Genomic DNA, 18,469 nt, shown 5'->3' on the forward strand with positions numbered 1-18,469 from the left:
AAGTTTCCTAACCACCTTTCATCTGCCCTGTCACTGCGCTTGTTGTCACTTGCTGAGCTCTGGCTGTCCCCAGGATCCTTACGGTGCCCACTTGCACAATGCCTCTGGTGGCCTGGAGCGGCCGTGTCAGCAGGCTCTTGGTGGGGGAACCAACAAATACAGCCCTGGGGCAGCCAGCAGATGTTCTAAGCAGGGGCACCCTAAATCTGGATTCCTCGTATCCTTTATTTTAGGTATTCTTTGGCTGCAGGTGACTGCAAACTACTCCTACTTTTCCACTCCTCACCCTAGTCGGAATCAGAGGCAGGTGAGGCTGCTTACCCGCCCCGGAGGCTGCAGCTGGGGGATGAGTTCTGCTTGCTGAGCTCTGACTTACTGCTCCAATTCACACGGAGTCTGGTGCTGGAGGATTGAAGTGTTTTTTGTTAAAGTTCTTTTTCTGATGTAGCATAGCAAATCTGTTCTCTGCTTAGTCTATGGAAGGTAATCGTGTGTTGTTACTATCTGAGGCAAAACTTCTGGAGGAATTGTTCCAGGTGCTATAAAAGGCCTTTTAAAAATACCAGCTGGTTCAAGTGGAATGGTTAGGAATGGAAATGCAACACCAGAAAAAACAAATGTACCAAGAACATGATCGCTAAAGCAGAATGGCTTCAGCATACAGAAACCTGCCTGCCGGTGGCAGCTGCTGGCATCACAGTTGGTGTGTTTCCTTGTAATTCTGTCTCCTGGCATTGTTTTGTTATTTAAGAATTGGAATTTAACTTAAAGACAGTGGTTAAGTGTCCTGTTCTTGGAATCACCAAGTGAAACTGGAAAATGTCTGTAAAACTTGTAGGTATCAGAAGGAGTAGAAAATCAAAACTTCATTGTAAATTGCCATTGTTTTTTGGAGCTAATCATAAAGTTTAAAAAAATCATTAGTCAAGTCTTTTGAAAATGAAGGCTACAAATATTCCAGCACATTGTCTTGTAACGGCAACTGCAGCCTTAGACCAGCAATCCACCAGTCATTAAGGGTTTGACTTTTTCAAAGAATTTTGAACAGAGAAATTCCTCGCAGAGAAGGAGCGGGCAGTGACAGTGCAGCCTCACCAAAGCCATTGTCCCCAGTTGACTGGGATAGCAGGAAGCAAAAGCTCATTCTCTCAGAATTGCAGGAGGCCTTTGGAGTAAATAGAATAACCCCAAATGCAGTCGATAGGTTTGATTCTCCTTTTCCTTCTGTGACATTTGCACTGGCAGCTGCAGCTTTCTAATGCAAGAAAGTTCTAAAATTCCTAAAATCTGGTGATGGTGTTTGGTTTTTATATACCTGCTCCCTTCAACTTTTCAGGTTCTTGCTTATTTCCTCGGTGCCACCTGTGAGTAACTTCAGGGAGGTTCCTGTGGTGGCGGCAGCGTGCAGCCCCCGTTCATTTACCACTGCAACCCCTGACCCTGGAGATGCATTGCTGCCTTATCCCTTAAGCAGCTGAAAGAAACTCCTGTTGTGGAAGTGATTTGTAATTCGAACACTTGAGGACTTCACGCTCCAGACAGTTTGTCAAGGTAAATCTGTCTCTCTGTATCTTACCTTGTTTGTTGATAGGCGCAGAAAAGGAAATGTAAGCAGAAAGACCGTGGGCAATGGTAACTGGTTCTAGCCTGTGCAAACGAGGTAACCTGTAACAGGCTCCTATTTTAGAAACAGATCATAATGAAAGGCTCCAGGAATTTAATAAACCAAATGAAAGGCTTTGCTTTTCTAACCCGTGCTTTCACCTGTGCGTGTGCAGGAACCTTCCGCCTGGCAGAAAGACAGAAATTGGGCAGTGCAAACAGCAGGAACAAAAACTTAGGGAAAACAGAACAGGGGACCCTTAGAGAGATGATTGTGTCCAGGCCAGCATCTCCTCCCTACCCAGTCTGGCCGTGTGGTTGTCACGGTTTATGGCTCAGTGTGCTCAAGATGCGGTGCTTGGGGCGGGTCCTTGCCTGAACGTGGGGGATCAGCCATGGGGGCTGCTGCCAGCCGTGCTGCGGGGCACTCGGTGCTCTCTGTCCCCACGCAGGGGCAGCGCTGGAGGCACGCGGGCGCTGTCCTGGCGGTTGTGAGCAGCTGGGTGCTCTGCTGCTGCTGTGGGCACTGGCAGCATCCACCCGTGAGCAGCACAAAGCCCTCGGCACGCTGCCACCAAGCACGGTGTGCTGCGAGAGCCCCTGGCAACCCCAGGGGCACGGCACCCACCTTCACACCCACCCGCGGGGAATGCGCCGGGGCCCACGAGGAAGGACGGCGCTGGGACCGGCTGCCCCGGGACCCGCAGCCGTCACGCCACGCTGGGAACCATGCCCAGGACATCAAGTTCCCAGTCCTGTGATTTAACCACACGATCATGTTTCCTCTTGAAGTTTTGCACAACTACTTCAGCAACGCAGATCCTCAGCGTGGCTGAGATGGGCACAGAGCCCCCCGGGAAGGCGCGGTGCCAGCAACCCGGTGCCGGTGCCCTGGGCTCAGCGCCCTGTGCAGGCAGCAGCGAGGTCAGGCGAGTGCAGCCCCTCGCCCTCTGCCCCGAGAGATGCTGCTCAGCACCCTGCCAGGCTGAGCTCCACCCTCTGCCACCAGGAACCTCTCTAAAGGAGACTTTTCAATTAATTTGTTTATTTATTGCCAAGAATGGTACTGTAAATGGCTTGGCGCTTCCTCTCCACGCCTGAAGCTTTATCAAGTCTGGAGTACTTATCTCTGACACACATTAACCGGTGTGCTCACCTCAGGGCGAGCATTAACAACAACTGAGCAGCAAACAGACTGCAGAGCGTGCAAGCCTCCAAGCAGCAAAAGGATGTTCTTTTCACTCTGTTTACATCAGAGCCATTTAGACATGGAATTACGGTGATCTCTAGTCAAAAGCAGTCTGGGGCCCTGCAGATCTGGCTCAGCCCACGCTGCAGCACACACTTGCAGCACAAACTGCAGTCTCTGTCCAACGGGCTGTGACAGTTCCTGCTCCTGCACCTTGGAGGGCTCCTGGGTCTCCTCGCAGCGCTGCTTCCTCGTGCCTCTGGCAGCCTCTGGCACCGCAGCCCCTTGGGCAGACCCAGGAGCTCGGCATCCTCCAAGCTGCCCAGGAGGAAGAGCTCCACGCATGCCTGTGCGCATGGCTGCTAATCGGAGAGAAACGGGGTTATTATATCACCAGTCGATTCATACAAGCTCTGTGTGCTAAAGCCAGAGCCTGACGCAGGCTCTGAGATTTATTGCAGGATTTATTAGAGCGCTTCTTCACAGTGAACATTTTAGGGGAGGGGAGGACAGCGAGGGCTTTCGGCTCCTTCCTGATTTTGCCAAAGCGTCGGAGGCTGCTCAGCGAGCTGTGAACCGAGCACGGCAGCAGCAGCTCAGTCTGCGGGGGCAGCGGGCGTGCTGCTTACTCGGTCTCCGCGTCGCTGTCCGGGCCCAGGGCATCCAGTGGCCGCACGCGCAGCGAGTCGTAGTTGGGTGGGGGGGTGCCGGGCTCAGGGGGCAGCGCCTCGGCCCCTGGGCTGGGGACAGGGCCGGCCTCCTCATGCTGGAAGCCCAGGTTTGTGTGAGCCTCCACCAGCTCCGACACCGTGGGCGGTGCGTCCGGGTATCGCGCCTGCGCCCGCTTCTGCTTCAGGCCTTTGCACCAGCCGATGATATTGATAACAGTGATCCACAGGGAGTCTATGATGATTTCCCCGAACTCTATGAGGCACAGCACGGAGCCGCCCATCCAGAACCCGAACTGGCCTCCCAGGTTCGACAGCAGCCAGACAATCTGCAGGTGGGAGAGCGGGACAGAGAGGTGACGTGGGGCTGCTGGTGCTGTGGGCTCTGGTGCTGAGCTCACAGGACCCTGCGGCAGCACCGCATGAAGCGAGCGCGGGGCACTCACCGTTGTGGCAGCAGACTCCGAGATGGTCCGGTAGTTGTACTCCTGGAAGTAGATGTTCAGCTTGATGATGCCGGTCCTGCAACACAGGACGGGAGCTCAGAGCAAGTCACGCTGCGGGCGTCCCACGGGCACGCACCGCCCGCTGCACAGGGGGAGGGCAGCTCCCAGCCCAACAGCAGGAACCTCTGCCCACTGCGGGGAAAAGCCCAGCAGCGTTCCCCACTGCACGACACGTGCTGGGGGAGGGATGTGGCTCTGCTCCTGCAAAAGCACTTGTGCACCTGGAACCTTCTCCAGGGCTGCCCGCTGTGGTTTTTTCCCAGCCACCTTGTTGGTCTGAAGCCTCCCCTGAGCACTGCACTGCTTGTGCTCCAGTGCTGCTTGTGCTCTGGCTGCAGGGACACAGCAGCCGCATCGTGCAACAGCCCCAGGGCGGCAGGAGCCCAGGCCCTGGTTCTGCCCTCAGCAGCCAGTCAGGGTGCGCACGGAGCTGCTGGCGAGGCTGGGTGGTGCTGGCGAGGTGTTTGCTCACCATGCAGAAGTTAAGCATCTTCTTTTTGTTTTGCTCTGATTTGTTTTTAGGGCCTGGCATTAGGGCAGGACCCGGTTGGAGCTTTGTACCAGCCCAGGCTGTGTTGCAATGCGTGGGTTAACGCAGGGCTCCTCGGCCTCCGCAAGAACTGGCTTTTCAGGCATGCTGAGCAACGAACACCACGGGAGCTGCCTGTGCTTCCCCAGTCTGACCATTCCTTTCTTCCCTGTAACTCAGGGCCTAGGTTATCGAGGGATAACTCATCAGCCACCCTGCTTTTGGTGTAACCCCCTCCTGCTGCTGCTGTTGGCAATTTGGAGGCATAAGTATAAAGGGACGAACGCAGCACTACAGGAGCTGAACCCTTGCAGAGCAGCACTTCAGAGCTTCCAGGCTGCTGTATGGGACCAGCTGGAAGCATAGCTCATGTTCATGTTAATTTAACTCCACGTTCGCAGTTTTGTCTGACCTATTTGTTACTGTGGGGAGCAGACGATGTGCGCGAGGTGCGTTTCTTGCTTCATGTATTTTCCAGGCAAGCGTGTGCCGAATCTTGTTCTACTTTCTGCATTAGCAGTGTGCGCTCTGGCTCATGGCCAAGGCACGCGTTCAACTAATGTAGGCAGGCTTGATAGAGAAGATACAGCGGTTGTGCTTTTCGCTTACCTGTCCAGGGTCACATTTGTTGACATGTCCCTTTCGTAAGACAAAATATGGAAAATCCAGTCCTAGGGAAACAGAACTAATTCAGAACAGAGAAGCAGCATCCTGTCTAAGCACTTGCCAGGGCAGGAACCCAGGGCAGTAAGAAACCTGTCCTGAATAGTCCTGTTTTAATCCAGCTCTATTGGATTAAAAACACTGAGTAACGTGTTGGTCGAGTGTCCTCCGTCCCACTCCCACTCAGTGGTTTGTGCAGGGGTTACAGCACGTCACCACGCTGCCTCCACTGACTCTGTGTCCACAGATGGTGTCTGGCTGCAGGGGTGTTCTGGTTTAACGTGAGTTCATAAGGCACTCGTCCCATGTGCTTAGAAGGAGGCAAAGGCAATTAACTGCTTGTGGCAGAAGATGGTTTGTGTTTACCCATTCCTAACTCCTGCACTTGGCAACTTGTAGATGCCTTTGCTCAAGCACAGTTGCTGTGGCTGCGTTTATGCAGCGGTAGCAGTCGTGCTGGCTGTCGTTTTATCAATTCAGGATTAGAGATTATTGTTAAGATAAAGTTTTTCTGTAAGGGCTGTGTGTGAAGTCCTTGGTGGCCATGTGCCGGAATAAACTGAATCACAGTGCATGTCTGAAATCTCCTCTGAAATCAGTTCTAACCGACTCCGTGTCACGAGGCACACTGTACCGAGCAGGGTTTGCCTTGGGAGCCGTGCTGCCCGCCTGGAGGATGCGGGCACGGCGTGCTGTGAGGCGGGGAGCCAGCGGGGCAGCAAAGCCTCTGGTGCGTGGCGGTGGCAAGAGGCAGGGCTGCACACCTAGCATCGATGCCGGGTAATCCTGAGTGCTTAGTGCATGGTCCAAACGAGTGTTTGTTCTCTCTTTAGGGAGCCCACGAGACCTGACTGCCCCTGCAGCCTCCACCACCCTCGTGCTGTGGGCAGGTGGCCCCGTTCCTGGCTGCTCTGCTCCTGACAGCACGAAGCCTCAAGGTGACAGCTCCCAGTGAGTGCACTGCAGACCCCGACTGGGCGGCGTGTGCGAGGTAGGGCTGAAGGTAAGCACCCGTGCCCTGTGCCATGCCAGCGATATTGGAGGAGGAAAGCCTGTGCCATGCCCTGCCTGCACTTGCCTGGCAGGGAGCGTGGGCACTCAGCTTTGCTCTGTTGTCACCCCTTGTGCCTCATGCTCTGGGGTTAGGCTCTGTCTGCAAGCTGAAAATGTGTAATTTAGCAAAGAGGCCCTTGCTACCTGGGCATTAACTCTAAAAGTACTGAGTGATTCACGTGGTTGAGAACGGGTAGTTATTAATGGCTGTTTCAAAACAAGAAATCAGTGTTACCTCTGAAGCTTCAGATGGCCAGTCTGCCATAGAGATGGTCATCTTATACTGCGTGTCGCTAGAAAGAAGGGGGAAAGAACATTAACACACAAGTCACTGGAACTTCAGTTCTCATTCAGATAAGCAACCCCACTCAGTTTTCTGCAATTTTAAGGAGGTCAGAATTGATGGGAGACAAAATGCAGGATTCTTTTACCTCTACAGCTGCCAGAAATAGTCAAAGTACTTACTTGCATGTTTCCTTACAAGAGTCAATGCAAATTTGTCTCTGTCTTATACTTGATCTCAGTGATGAATAGCAGTATGCTGTTTGGTGAAAACAAAAAATCGAAGCTTCTGTTTAGATAAGAACTGCACTTACTGGATTATATTCATTTCATAGATTCAATTCTAATTTCTCAATAGTGATAAACGCGCGCCCAGGCCCTCCCTCCTGCGTGCCAGTGCCCTGGGAAGGCCGTACAGTCAGCTTTGTTCGTGCTCTTACCCCAGCCTGGGTTATTGTCGTTGTTGCAGTAAGTTACCCTTTCGGGTAAAGGAAACATGTAGTGACCGCATCCACAGATCTCAGCCATGTGATTTTGGAAACAGGAACGCAGGCAGGCCTGGAAAAAGGTAAGAGGGAGCTGCTTAGAAGTGGGGTATACTTCCCTGGTGATCTCTGTGTTGCTACTGTCCGTGTTTGCTATGTGAATTAGCCTGCTCCCAGGCACGTTCCTTCCAGGGGCTCTCTTGCACTGAGTAGAAGGTTTTGTAGCTCCATACAGAGAGAAAGCTGCCTCTGCCGTGGGAGCCATCCTACAGAGATGCTCCTCCAGCCTGTGCCAAGCGTCTCCGGGTGCTGCAGCACAGCGTGGCAGCCCCTCACAGCGGCACTGTGTTTGTGGTCTGTCATAGAGCAGTGATTCCAATGGAAAGAAGAGGTTGGTGAGTAAGCTGTCACGTTTATAGCTGCACTGCAATTACATTTCTTTTTATGTTGCATTTTTACTACTACTCTGGTTTTTAAGCTAAATTGTAGTGGCAAGTTAACGTGGGTAATTCACCTCGCAGGAGTAGAAGGGAGCTGCATGCCTGCTCCCAGCTGCACAGGGAACTGCTCAATTCTTAATTATTTTAGGGTTTTGTGGAAGCAATATAGAGTTTCCAAAAAGGAATAAAAATGTTCTGTTTTATCCACAGACACAGCTGTTGTCTCCAGGTTTTATATCACATATTGACAAAGGGTTGGTTTCCACTTGAAAGCCAAGACTTTAAAAATACTTCAACAAAAAGAGCAGGCTTTAGAAATCTGAATTATCTTATCTGTGCATCTGTTTCTCTCCTTGAAGGGATTACAGCTGCAGCTCCGACAGCATGCGATCCTGGGCTGCAACACTGCCATTAGCTCAGCGAGGCATGAAGTTAATCATCAGAGATTGGAGTGGGATTTTTCATGAAACAATGCACAAAGCAATAACAAAGTCTATGAGAAGATAATTGAATTTAACAGTTTCAGGTAGGTAGGACAGTCAGAGAATGTCTATGTAACATGAAATGCTTACAGAATTCACTATAATCATGGAGTGATAAAAAAGGCTGGTGTTGCTGAGAGGTCTCTGAAGTGACACGAATTATGCGGACATAGTACCCTGGCCAGTGTTTAGCAACTTTTAAATAATAATGCAATCATTTCAAGTATTTGCTTAAACATTATACAAGCATCTTAAAAAGTAGGGTAAAGTGGTCCAATTGTTATAATTATATAAAGGCAGAAATGCAAAAAGCCTGCTAGACCAAACCCCTTCAACTTGTCTGAGATGTATTCTTCAGTCATTTGTAAATAACCACGAAAATGTTTTTGGTGTTTTCTTTATTGCCAGATCTCACCCCTAAGGACTGTTTCTCCCTTATGTTATAGCCTGTTACAAATTAACCAGTATTTGATGTTTACACTATATTTTTATTACAGATTCAAGGTTTACAAACACTCAACTTTCTCATCCCAATTTTAAAGTGAAGAAAAGACAAAGGTCTGTCTTCGCTTCCTGTTCAAACTAAGCAGCCCTTCTCAGTGTAAAAATTGACTTATTTCTCTCAGAAAGAGAAGGATTAAAAAAGAAGAGGTGTGTTCAGGAGAGGGATCCCTCCTGCGTGTTTATCCCTGTCAGGGCAGTAGCACCATTATGTGCCTACACAAAATACAAGCTGCTTTGCACCTTAGGGCAGCAGAGCAGCAGCGTGGTTAAAGCCAGCAGCATGACAGTTACCCAGGTAGCTGTTATCCGCCCGGAGCAGCAGGAGGCATCCTGCTTCGTGACAAGCTGCGATCTCAGCAAAGCCTCCTAGCACTGCAGTCACCTGGGCACAGCACTGGCACAGCGGCACGTGAGGGCGTGCTGACTGCTCAGCAACCCCGGGAGTTTAAAGAAGTTCGCGTGTCGAACACAGGTAATGATTGCACGCCCGCCCCTTGCAGTTGATCTCCTTATAATTAAAAGATTTCAGCCAAGCATGGAAATTGTAGAAGAAGATATTCTCACAGCTGAAAAGAAATTAATTGCCTCAGTGATGCCAGGATCAGGTATTCTTTTAAAGGACCCCTGGAAGGAGAAAGCTGAAGTGGCAGGCGGCCGGCACGTGCAGCACTAGCGAGGCACTGACCCCTTCAGGAGCAACACCAAAGAACCAGGATGTGTTACTGGGAGCAGGGGAACCCGGCTCGCCTCCTCTCGCTTTGGTGTTTTCAGGTGAGAGGAACCTTTCGTGGGGGGAGCTGAGCTGAGGCAGCAGTGTGCAATGAGACCAGCTTTAAATCGTGGTCGTATGTCAAGGTAAAAACATTTTGCTTTTTGGTCTGCAAATCAGCGCTCTGCTGGTACATTGCCTGTACCAGGGTGCCTAACAACAGAGATGCTGGGGGATTTTCTGTGTTACGGCTTTTGAGAAAATTACAGCAATGCCCATTTTCATCCCTCTCAAAATGAAACAAACTTCATGCCTAGATAAGGCAAAAATTACTAATACTGCTTCCTTGCTATGTGAGCTGCTTTGGAACAGGAATGAGGACTGTATGTTACACTAAACTGCGTTGTCTGCCAAAGCAATATTCCTAATAGTTTGATGTAACTTTGAATAATTACGTCATTAGGTTTTGATCCTGCAACACAGAGTGTAAATACAGTGACTTCACTGGATTGTTTCCAAACCTGGGGCTACTGCATGTTCAGACCTGAGTTCTGATTTATTACCAGAAAAGAAGGTTCCCGTGCTTAGGTTATGCTTCCTTCCTTATCACTGCTGAGCCTCCAGTAACCTGACAAGCCAGTCAAAATCTGCAACTGCTTTGAAGATTTCCCCTGAACATCTTTGTTTGATTTAAAATCATGTTTTACCTGTATGGAGTAGGAAGTATTGTATTCGCTGTAAAGGTTTTTTACAGGGACATCAGACCCATTCATGGTACAGTCACTGTAGGGGTAGCCCATCCGCTCTAGTTCATCCTGAAAGAAAACCAAGACAGCAAACGTGAGGTTATTGCTCCCCTGAGCACCTGGGGCTGCTTTTCCAGATATTCTGTAATTCCCATATGTAATTCCCTGCTGGCTTTGAAAAAAAACTCAGAGAATCGCTGTCATCTTGTGCTCTGGCACCTCTGCTCTAGGAGAACCAGAGGCCCAGAGCGGGTGCCCTGGCCAGAGTTGCCAGCCAGAACTTGGGCTCTGGAGTGACATGCCAACAGCATGTGTTAGCGAGGAACCTTCTGACATAGTGTGAGAGGAGGGAACAATGACCTGGGCTTAATATTTTGGCTTTAATAAAGCACTTTGCCAGGACAGTTACATAAAAGTCTCCATAAACTTTTCCAGCCCATAGCTAGAGCACGCCTTGACTCTTTTGGTTTGAGCCAGTTCAGCCAAGACTTAAAACAAACTTGGTTGCGCTCCCATCAGATAACATTATTCTCAGACAATCTGCTCTAGAGGAATGCCACACATACCACCAACACGCCGATGGAGGTTTCCGTCCCAGCCATCGCATAGATGCCCTGATCCTTGAGGAATGGGAAGCTCTTCTGTTGATGCAGCATCAGCCGTGCCCCAGCGGCAGATGACAGGTAGGGGATGTAATCCTGCTGGCTGATGTCCAGAATCAGCTTCAGCCCTGTGGCACCGAACAAAATATTCTGAACAGGAATGGCATCAAAATTCAGGTCTTTATTAAAAAACAACAACAACAACAAAACACCTGAGCATCTTTTCCTCTCACTGTGCACAAAAATCTCCAGTCCTTGGGGGAAGAACCCAAGCCTGTCTGCCACAGCAGTGTTACACATGCATAAATACACATGATGGCAAATGCACAGAATGGAAATATCTCACTGAGTGTTCAGCCATTCCCTCAGATACTTTGGCTATCCAGATGTTACACTTCTGCTAACTGTAGTCACGTTACTTCTCTCTATGCAACAGATTTCCATTCTGGGGACTTATACCCTCTGGAAAACAGTTATTCCCTGCTGTAGTGCTCTGTTGAAAAAGAAATTACAAATCTGTTACAGATAACAGAAATTGCCATTGAGAGACAGAATAATTCCCAGCGCTTCTGTTCCTTTAACTCTTTCTTTAGTGGAGCTTTCTCTTACCAAACTCGGCTCCAGGGTTGGAAGAATTCAAAGCCTCTTTGTCCATGCCCCAGTTAAAGATGTAGCAGTTACCGTGGTCTGGGTGATAGATTTGGGTGAAATTCCTGGAAGAATCATGCGCATAAAACTGTGACTCTCAGGGAGAACTGAAGGGTTATCAAATAACGGATGTGGTGAGACTGGCTTTTGGCAGCTAGCTCTGGGATTCACTTTAAATTGCTTCATTTGTTGAACACTTGAATAGAAATTTCAGCTGATGTAATTCCAATCAATCTGCTGTTGGAAACAAAGAAAAGCCAGGTACTGACATGTACCGAGGCACAGCTGTTGAGGATAATGCTCTGTCGTAATGGAAAAGAATAGCCTGCCATGCAGATGAGACCAAAAATACTGGCTTGATCTCAGCTATAGTAACAGGCTTTGGCTTGTGTTATATCTCATTCTTTGATACTAATTCTCTGTTGCGTTCTTTGCAGAAGTGGTATTGCTGGCAGGATTCCTTGAAGCCTGGGTTGCTCTGTGCACTTGAATTTCTCAAAACTGTATATATAAATTCGGCATTCACAAGAAACAGTGATGGATAAAATGCATTTCTCAGAGCCTTGCGTAAAAAGATAAGGTGTAACTGAGGGCTGTGTCTCTGTGCTGACTCAACACCTGAGCTGGCAGCGATTATTGCTAAATTCCTAGTGAAGGTCTCATCGGTGCTGCTAGCCTCAATACATCGTGAGCAAAACGGCCCATCCAAACTAAACACCAAGCCACTATCCAAAAATACCATTTCAGCCAGGATCGCATCCAGAAACCATCTGGGAAATGCTGTTATATATATTTTAAAAACTAGAAAATAAAAATGCTGTCCTGCCTTCAGCATCCTGCACCACTCCTGATGTGCCAGGAAGGGCTCAGTGTGTACCTACTTGTAGTTGCAGGGTTCAGCCCCGTAGAGACACGCCAGGATCATGTCCTCTGCCTGGTAGCCCATCCTGATTCTTTCTTGCAGTGGGACTTTGGAGAGGATGCTGGTGGACTGCAGGATGTACCATTCCGTCACTGCCTGCGCTGCGCTGGTGAAGTTCCTGTAGGTGCAGTTGTTGGAGCCCTGGTGGCTGCACTGGAGACACACACAGTCAGCTCCTGCCCCGGGCCAGCCCTGTCCACTGGTCCTGAGGGACCAAAGCTGCGGCCAGGCAGGAGCTGAGGGAACGGCGGCCACATCTGAATGTGCTCAACAGGTGGGTCAGAGAGTGATACCACATGGAGTGGGGGTTGGAAGGGGCCTTAAGGATCATCTAGTTCCAGCTAGATGCCACCCGCTAGATTGGGGTCCCTTTCCCAGGGATGTTTCCCAACTGGACAGCTTCTCCATCAGTCCCAGAGGTTACCTCACCATGCTTACAGAAAACATCATGTTTTGCTCAATTCTTGAAGGCTGCAGTTGCCTCAGCTTCCAAGATCTCGGCCTGTAACACTGCCTGGCGGGACTGAGGCCATGGGAGAACAGGACGGGGGGAAGCAAGGCCACCGCGTGCCCCCACTGTGCCCCTGCAGCGGACACTGGGCAGGGGATGTGGCCGCAGCCTCTCCCCAGTGCTTTGGGTATGGGCACAGAGGAAGGGGTGGAGGTGGCAGGCAGAGCCCCCGCCTCTGCCCTGCCCTGGTGCAGCGGGCAGCCCCTGGCTGGGGGCTGCTGCGTGGTGCAGGGACAGGCAGAGCCCTGCCCGCACCCACTGAGGCTGCGCCCGGCCCTCCCCGTGGCAGAGATGCTGTCGCCACCGCACCCCCTCTTACCAGCTTCACTGCCAGCTTGTACTTCTTCTCTTCGGAGGTGGTGTTGGACAGGGCAGGAGGAGCAGCAGTGGTCCCGTTCCCTGGTGCAGTCTCATTCCCTGGAGCAGTCCCATTCCCTGGAGCAGTCTCATTTCCTGGAGCAGTCTCATTCCCCAGAGAGATCCCGTTCTCTAGAGCAGTCTCGTTCCCCGGAGAGGTCCCGTTCCCCATAGCAGTCCCATTCCCCGGAGTGGTCCTGCTGGTCTCAAAGATCTCCACGATGACAGGGTTGTCCTTGTCATGCTCATCAATGAGCACCAGTGGAATCTGGTTCCAGAGTGCCAGATCCAGCCCCTCGGAGGCATTGTCGCTGCCGTTCAGCAGCAGGGGTGTGATGGTGTCCCCATGCGTGGGCTGCAGGATCCTCTCCAGAGCCGCCTCGATCAGCTTGTCCAGCTCTTTCAGCAAGTGCTTCACCTCTGAGTACCTGCGGGGCAACAGACGGGCACCAGCTAGTGTAAGGGCACTCGGGACGTGGCCGGGCTCCGTCACGCTGCTGTGCCAGGCCCGCGTGGGGCTGCAGCTGCGGGGAGCTGCAGGAGGCGAGCTGCACGGCAGCGCGAGGCTCTGTGCGCAGCCAGCAGGGCGCCGCGTCTCCCAGCAGCTGGGTGTAAAATCATCTGGAGATAAACAGAGTCCTTCACTGGCAAACCTCGCTCACAGCCTGTTGGCACAGGACTGCCTGTATTGTATTTCAGCAATTCACTGCAGTTTACACAGAACAACTTTAGCAAGCAGAGAGAAAAAACAACAAATCCCTGTGCCTCAGTCGAGAGCATCTCACCTTGCGCTACGCTACTGCATGGATATAAATTTGAAGCAACCCTAGCAAAGATCATTTGCTCCTTTGAAATTATAATTATGTTGCTGTAGCTCACAGCAGATATCACTGTTTAACTAGCTCTTAATGGCTGGAGTGTACGCGATAAGAGGTATGTTCATAGCGAGGAAAAAGAAAGGAATTGTGGGGAGAGATCACGAGACTGATTTTGATTGTGACAAGTTAGTTGAACTTCAAGTTTTCTCTGAGCCAGGGAAAGTTTACAGGGAGGCAATAACCATTATTAGATTAGCTGATACTGTAATGAGAAACAGACAAACTCGCAAGCACACAACCCCTTCTTTGGATCCGAGCCATTTGTTTTTACATTGTTCTCATTTGTTTGTTTTTTAGTGCCACTTGGTGAGTCAAAGGATAATTTTCACTGCTGCTCCTAATGTGATACCTGAGACAGGAACAGCCCCGTGTATCTTGTGCTGTAACTGCGTGTGTTCACATGCAACTGCATAAATCAGGCAAAGGAAAACTTACTTGAAGGGGTTGGCGTTGCAGACCGTGACTGCTGGGAACTTCATGGTCTTAAAGCCGATAGAGAGCGACGACGTGACGTTGTAGGAGAGGTACGTGTTAATGAGGATACCCCACTGCCAGAAGACCAGAGACGCGAAGAGCAGCGTTAAGAAAAACCAGATGACTTTCTTCTTCGGCCCCTCCTTGATGATGCGCTTGGGGCCGTGCGTGTTGGTGTTGTCGCAGTACCAGACCAGCAGCTCCTTGTAGGTGTAGCCGGGGCCCTTCTGGAGGCGGTGCAGGGCCCGGACAAAGTACTTCTTCACATTCATCCTGGTGTCTGCAAGCAGGAAAGAGAGATCAGAGCAGCTGCTTGGGGAAGCAGGGCTTCGCAGCAGGCCAAGCCCAGAGGTGCTGCCAGCGGGGCAGAACGGCAGTTACGTGGTGACGGCCCCGGTTTGTAGCCCTGGAGAAACCTGGGGCTGGAGCTCCTCATGGCAGGCTGTGACAGTGAAACGGCCCCAAATTCTTGAGAGAGTGTAAGGGGGGACTTCTGCTTTGCAGTTCCAAAGTGGTGGATGCAGCCGTGTCCCTTTTTGTGGGGCCTCTCAGCCCCACGGGAGGGAAGCTGCTCGGGCCTGCGTGAGGTTTGTGTGCCCGGCGGTAGCGCACAGAGCCCTGGCTCCGTGCACGTCCTTCCCATCCCTCGGAGGATGGCCGTGCTGCACCCAGGTGGGCACACGGTGCCGGGGCAGCAGCAGGAGCTTCCTCCCAGCACCACCAGCAGCTGTCCTTGGAGGGCCCCTCGCAGCCTCCACCGCGCGGGGCTCCTCCGTTGGGGCGGACAGACGGACAGCCCTGTGCGAAAATGGCTTCGAATCCCCAGGCCTCTGTCATTTCAAGTTAGCCTGTAATGGGTTTCCTTGGGAGGAGGGCGGTGTTTTGCCTCCAGTATCACCCAGGTCACTGTAAAAAGCCACAAGCACTGTTGCTGCTGCAGCCCAGGAGCGTCTGAGGGCTTTGTCAGTGCTGGACGGACCGAGCGCTCACACGTGGAAACGCGCTGCTCTCACGCCGTCAGGATAACCCTGTGCGGTGTTCGGCTAACGCGGGGCTTACCAGAGGGGTTCTTAAAGTGGGTGAGGAAAAAGTATTGCAGTGGGCCAGAATACCAAGGGGGGACAGGACTTAGAAACTGCAGTGTCTTTCCCAGACCAAGAATGCTGTTAAGTACATGTTGCCCGCCAGAGGAAGAACAATAGATGTTTTTTTCCCACCAAATTCCTTTGTCTTTAAGATAGTATCGGTATGTTTCTATGGCTCATGTGAGAGATGCTGCATATTTTACATTCATATTGTGAGTAAATAGAACATTTTGTGCTGCTATTTTTAAGGCGAGAATTTGTGTTACTAAATCTTAATATCCTGAGGCAGGATTTCAAAACAAAACAGAGTCGGCTACTTAGAAAATTCTCCAGACTTCAATTGTAGGGGAATAGAATTCAAGATAAATGCTGTGTGTATCACAGCATCCTAGAAGCAGTAGCACTGAACTAATACAGCAATATTTCAGTAACGAGCAGTACTCAGTACTGGGCTCGAGTCACAGGCACCAAGACGGGTCTGATTTATAAACAGTACAGTCAAAATACACTTAAAGGCAGAGAGACCAGCAAAGCAAACTAGTAAATATTTTCCACCTTTTAAGAAATCCAATAAAAGATTTAGATTAGATTAAAATTTAAAACACACCTACACTTTGCTGGGCAAAATCCAGCCCTGCTGGACCTGACTGGCTGCATGCCCTGCAATCTGTTTGCTTTCCTGCTGACACACGGTGCTGCCTGCGCGCAGAGCCTGGGCTTCTGCTGCTCTCTGAAACCTGCTAGAGAGGATCCCAGGCACTCGGTGCACGGCTCCATCAGCTGCACATCAAGCTGAGAACACCAGAAGTTGTTATTTTTAATACTGTTCCCTAAGCCTGATTTTAACAATTTTTTCCTGATGACGATATTGAGATGTGTACATGCGGTTTGAGGAGTGCATGCAGAATAAAAGTTTCGTGTCTGACTGAAGTTGCTCAATGGCCAGTTTTGAACCTGCCTTTAGTCTTTGTTCAGTTCTGCAGGAGTCACTCACACATTTATTCTCCATCTTGAATTTATTTCCATTTAACCACTTTAAGAGTATCTTTTTCTTGCTAGCAATAGCAGTGGCAAAGTGCTGCCATAGCAAAAGATGACCACGTTCAAATCAGTTTTAAGTAAAGATTAGAAAACCTTGTGGTTTGCTTTATGTCTTCAGCTCAGCAATCATAAAAACACCGTGCTGAAGGGCAGCATTTTCTCATTTTTAAGTTACACTCAGGCCATACTGTGGAAAATGGAATTGAAATAGTTTTTAGATATGTTTTAAACTGATCCAAACCATTTTTTCCTCAATGTCAAAGCTGCTGGCCTGGTTCAGGTAATTGAGACCCCCTCACACAACCCCCTCCGAGGAAGGTGGCAGGGCTGCAGCAGGGCAGGGGCCGAGGAGGCTTCCCCCGAAGGTGTGGGTGGCACGCGGCAGTGCTGAGCTAATGCTCACAAAGCGCTGTCCCTGCTGCTGCCCCCAGCCCCCATTATTCATGCTGTGTGCAAGCTCAGGGATCCCAGAAACACGGCAGCTCGTGGCTGCTGCAGGGGTTCCCTCCCAGGAGAACTGTTCCGTTCCCAAGGTCAGGGCAGGGGAACACACACCCGTTGGGCTGCCCTGCTCCTTTTCCTCCTTTGTGTTTTTTATCATCGCACTGCTGATCTGCAGGCTCCCCCTCTAACACACCGATGGGAGCAGACCTCGTGTTCCCCTCAGCCACCTGTAAATGCGCTGCTGCTGCTGCGCGGCTCCCCGGGGCTTGGCAGGGCTGCACCTTGCGGTGTGCAGTGAACGAAGCACCACGGCCCTGCCGCTGGCACCTGTCTGTGAGCCAGGCTCCCCTGGGAGCACTTCCAGGACCTGCTCCCAGGGCCACGAGCCCTCTGTGGTGCACGGCCACCCCGAGCCCTTCTCAGCTGCGCGCTGACCGAGGCCGTCCCGAAGGCAGCCTCTGTGCTGTGCGGGTGTCCTCACCTTCCCCTGTGGGCCACGAGTCCGGCCTTACTCCTAGCATCATCCCGGGTGAAACTCCTCCACCTTACCGGTGAGATCAGACTTCCACATTACGAAATTACCGTGTTGACTGCGTTTAATCTCCTCCAGGGTTTTCCTGGGGCAGTTACCATTTACAGGAAATAAAGACATAAGCAAAACTCAGCATGCTCCAGGAGACTGCAGGTGATACCTGGGCTGTAAAACCACCCCAGCAGTACCAGCCCGATACTGCAATTATTCCCTACTTTCGCTACTGAGACACACAATAGTCATAGCTCTTTGATCATCAGCTGCTCGTATGCCATCTCCTCTAGAGCCAGATGAAAAGACTGCAGTAAAACAACCAGCCTTGTTTTCCTAGAGAAGATGGTTATGCTAGCTAATGGTACTTTTGCAGCTTAGAGGAAAGTTTTTTATCATACCATGAGTTTACGGGATGGCAGATAAAAGGAACAGCGGAGCAGCGAGGTGTGACTGTGCGATGAAAGCCCCCCAAGGCAGGGGGCACAGAGTGCCCAGCGGGCGCTTTGCTTTGCTGGCTCTGCGCGATGCCACATGCAGCTGCCAGCTCAAATGCCTGCCGGTGCCACCTGGTCCTTGCCAGGCACACACAGCACTGGGAGCTCAGAAAGCATTTGCCTGCCTTTCTGCACTGTAGGTCAGATGCTCCATCCCTTCTTTCCCTGCCATGAAGCCTGGATTTCCCATAATGTTGCTGTCTCCCAGGGCAGTGAGAAGCCTCACCCCCCACTCGCCACTAAGGTCACGTTGCTGAGTTACACCTGCTGCTTGTGCAACGATCAGCACGGATCCCTGAACGCGGAGGAGCAAAACCCCTCGGTGGCTCCTCCCCAAACGCAGCGCTCCGGTCCTGCAACAGGCAGAGCCCGGCCAGGGAGCATCCTCTGTCGGCACCCCGGGAGGCAGCAGCGCGGGGCGGGTGGCACCTTTCCCAGAACAAAGGAAATGGACAGTGAAACGTTCAGAAAGCTGCGGTCTGCTTCCATACCTCCTATCAGGGAGATTAAGGTATGAAGGCCCTGTGTAAACAGAGGTTAAATAAGAACAACTACACCTGACTGCACAGTAAGCGCGTCCAGGACACCCGGCTGGCACGATAACCCGCACGGATGCTGCCAAAGCCAGA

General features: G+C 51.1%; 1 protein-coding gene and 1 long non-coding RNA gene across 2 annotated transcripts; one reads left to right on the plus strand and one right to left on the minus strand.

Annotated features, from left to right (window-relative positions):
• Window positions 1-3,416: 3,416 nt before the first annotated feature.
• Window positions 3,417-16,083, minus strand: SCNN1B (sodium channel epithelial 1 subunit beta; the record flags this gene model as incomplete). The annotated part of the gene is made up of 12 exons (XM_084295886.1): window positions 14,212-16,083; window positions 12,861-13,326; window positions 11,990-12,183; window positions 11,070-11,173; window positions 10,425-10,588; window positions 9,820-9,927; window positions 6,933-7,050; window positions 6,676-6,751; window positions 6,446-6,503; window positions 5,104-5,165; window positions 3,906-3,981; window positions 3,417-3,788 (listed from the first exon to the last, which is right to left on the minus strand). Exons 1-12 carry the CDS (start codon window positions 14,520-14,522, stop codon window positions 3,417-3,419), a joined length of 2,109 nt encoding a protein of 702 aa, XP_084152012.1. The 5' UTR covers window positions 14,523-16,083.
• On the plus strand, window positions 9,935-14,204 carry LOC311214992. The gene is made up of 3 exons (XR_014618879.1): window positions 9,935-10,541; window positions 12,073-12,304; window positions 14,074-14,204. It is a non-coding gene; the product is annotated as an uncharacterized lncRNA (long non-coding RNA).
• Window positions 16,084-18,469: the final 2,386 nt, after the last annotated feature.

This window comes from Netta rufina (assembly GCF_964035555.1).
Source record: "Netta rufina genome assembly, chromosome: 15".
In the NCBI taxonomy this organism is placed as follows: domain Eukaryota; kingdom Metazoa; phylum Chordata; class Aves; order Anseriformes; family Anatidae; genus Netta; species Netta rufina.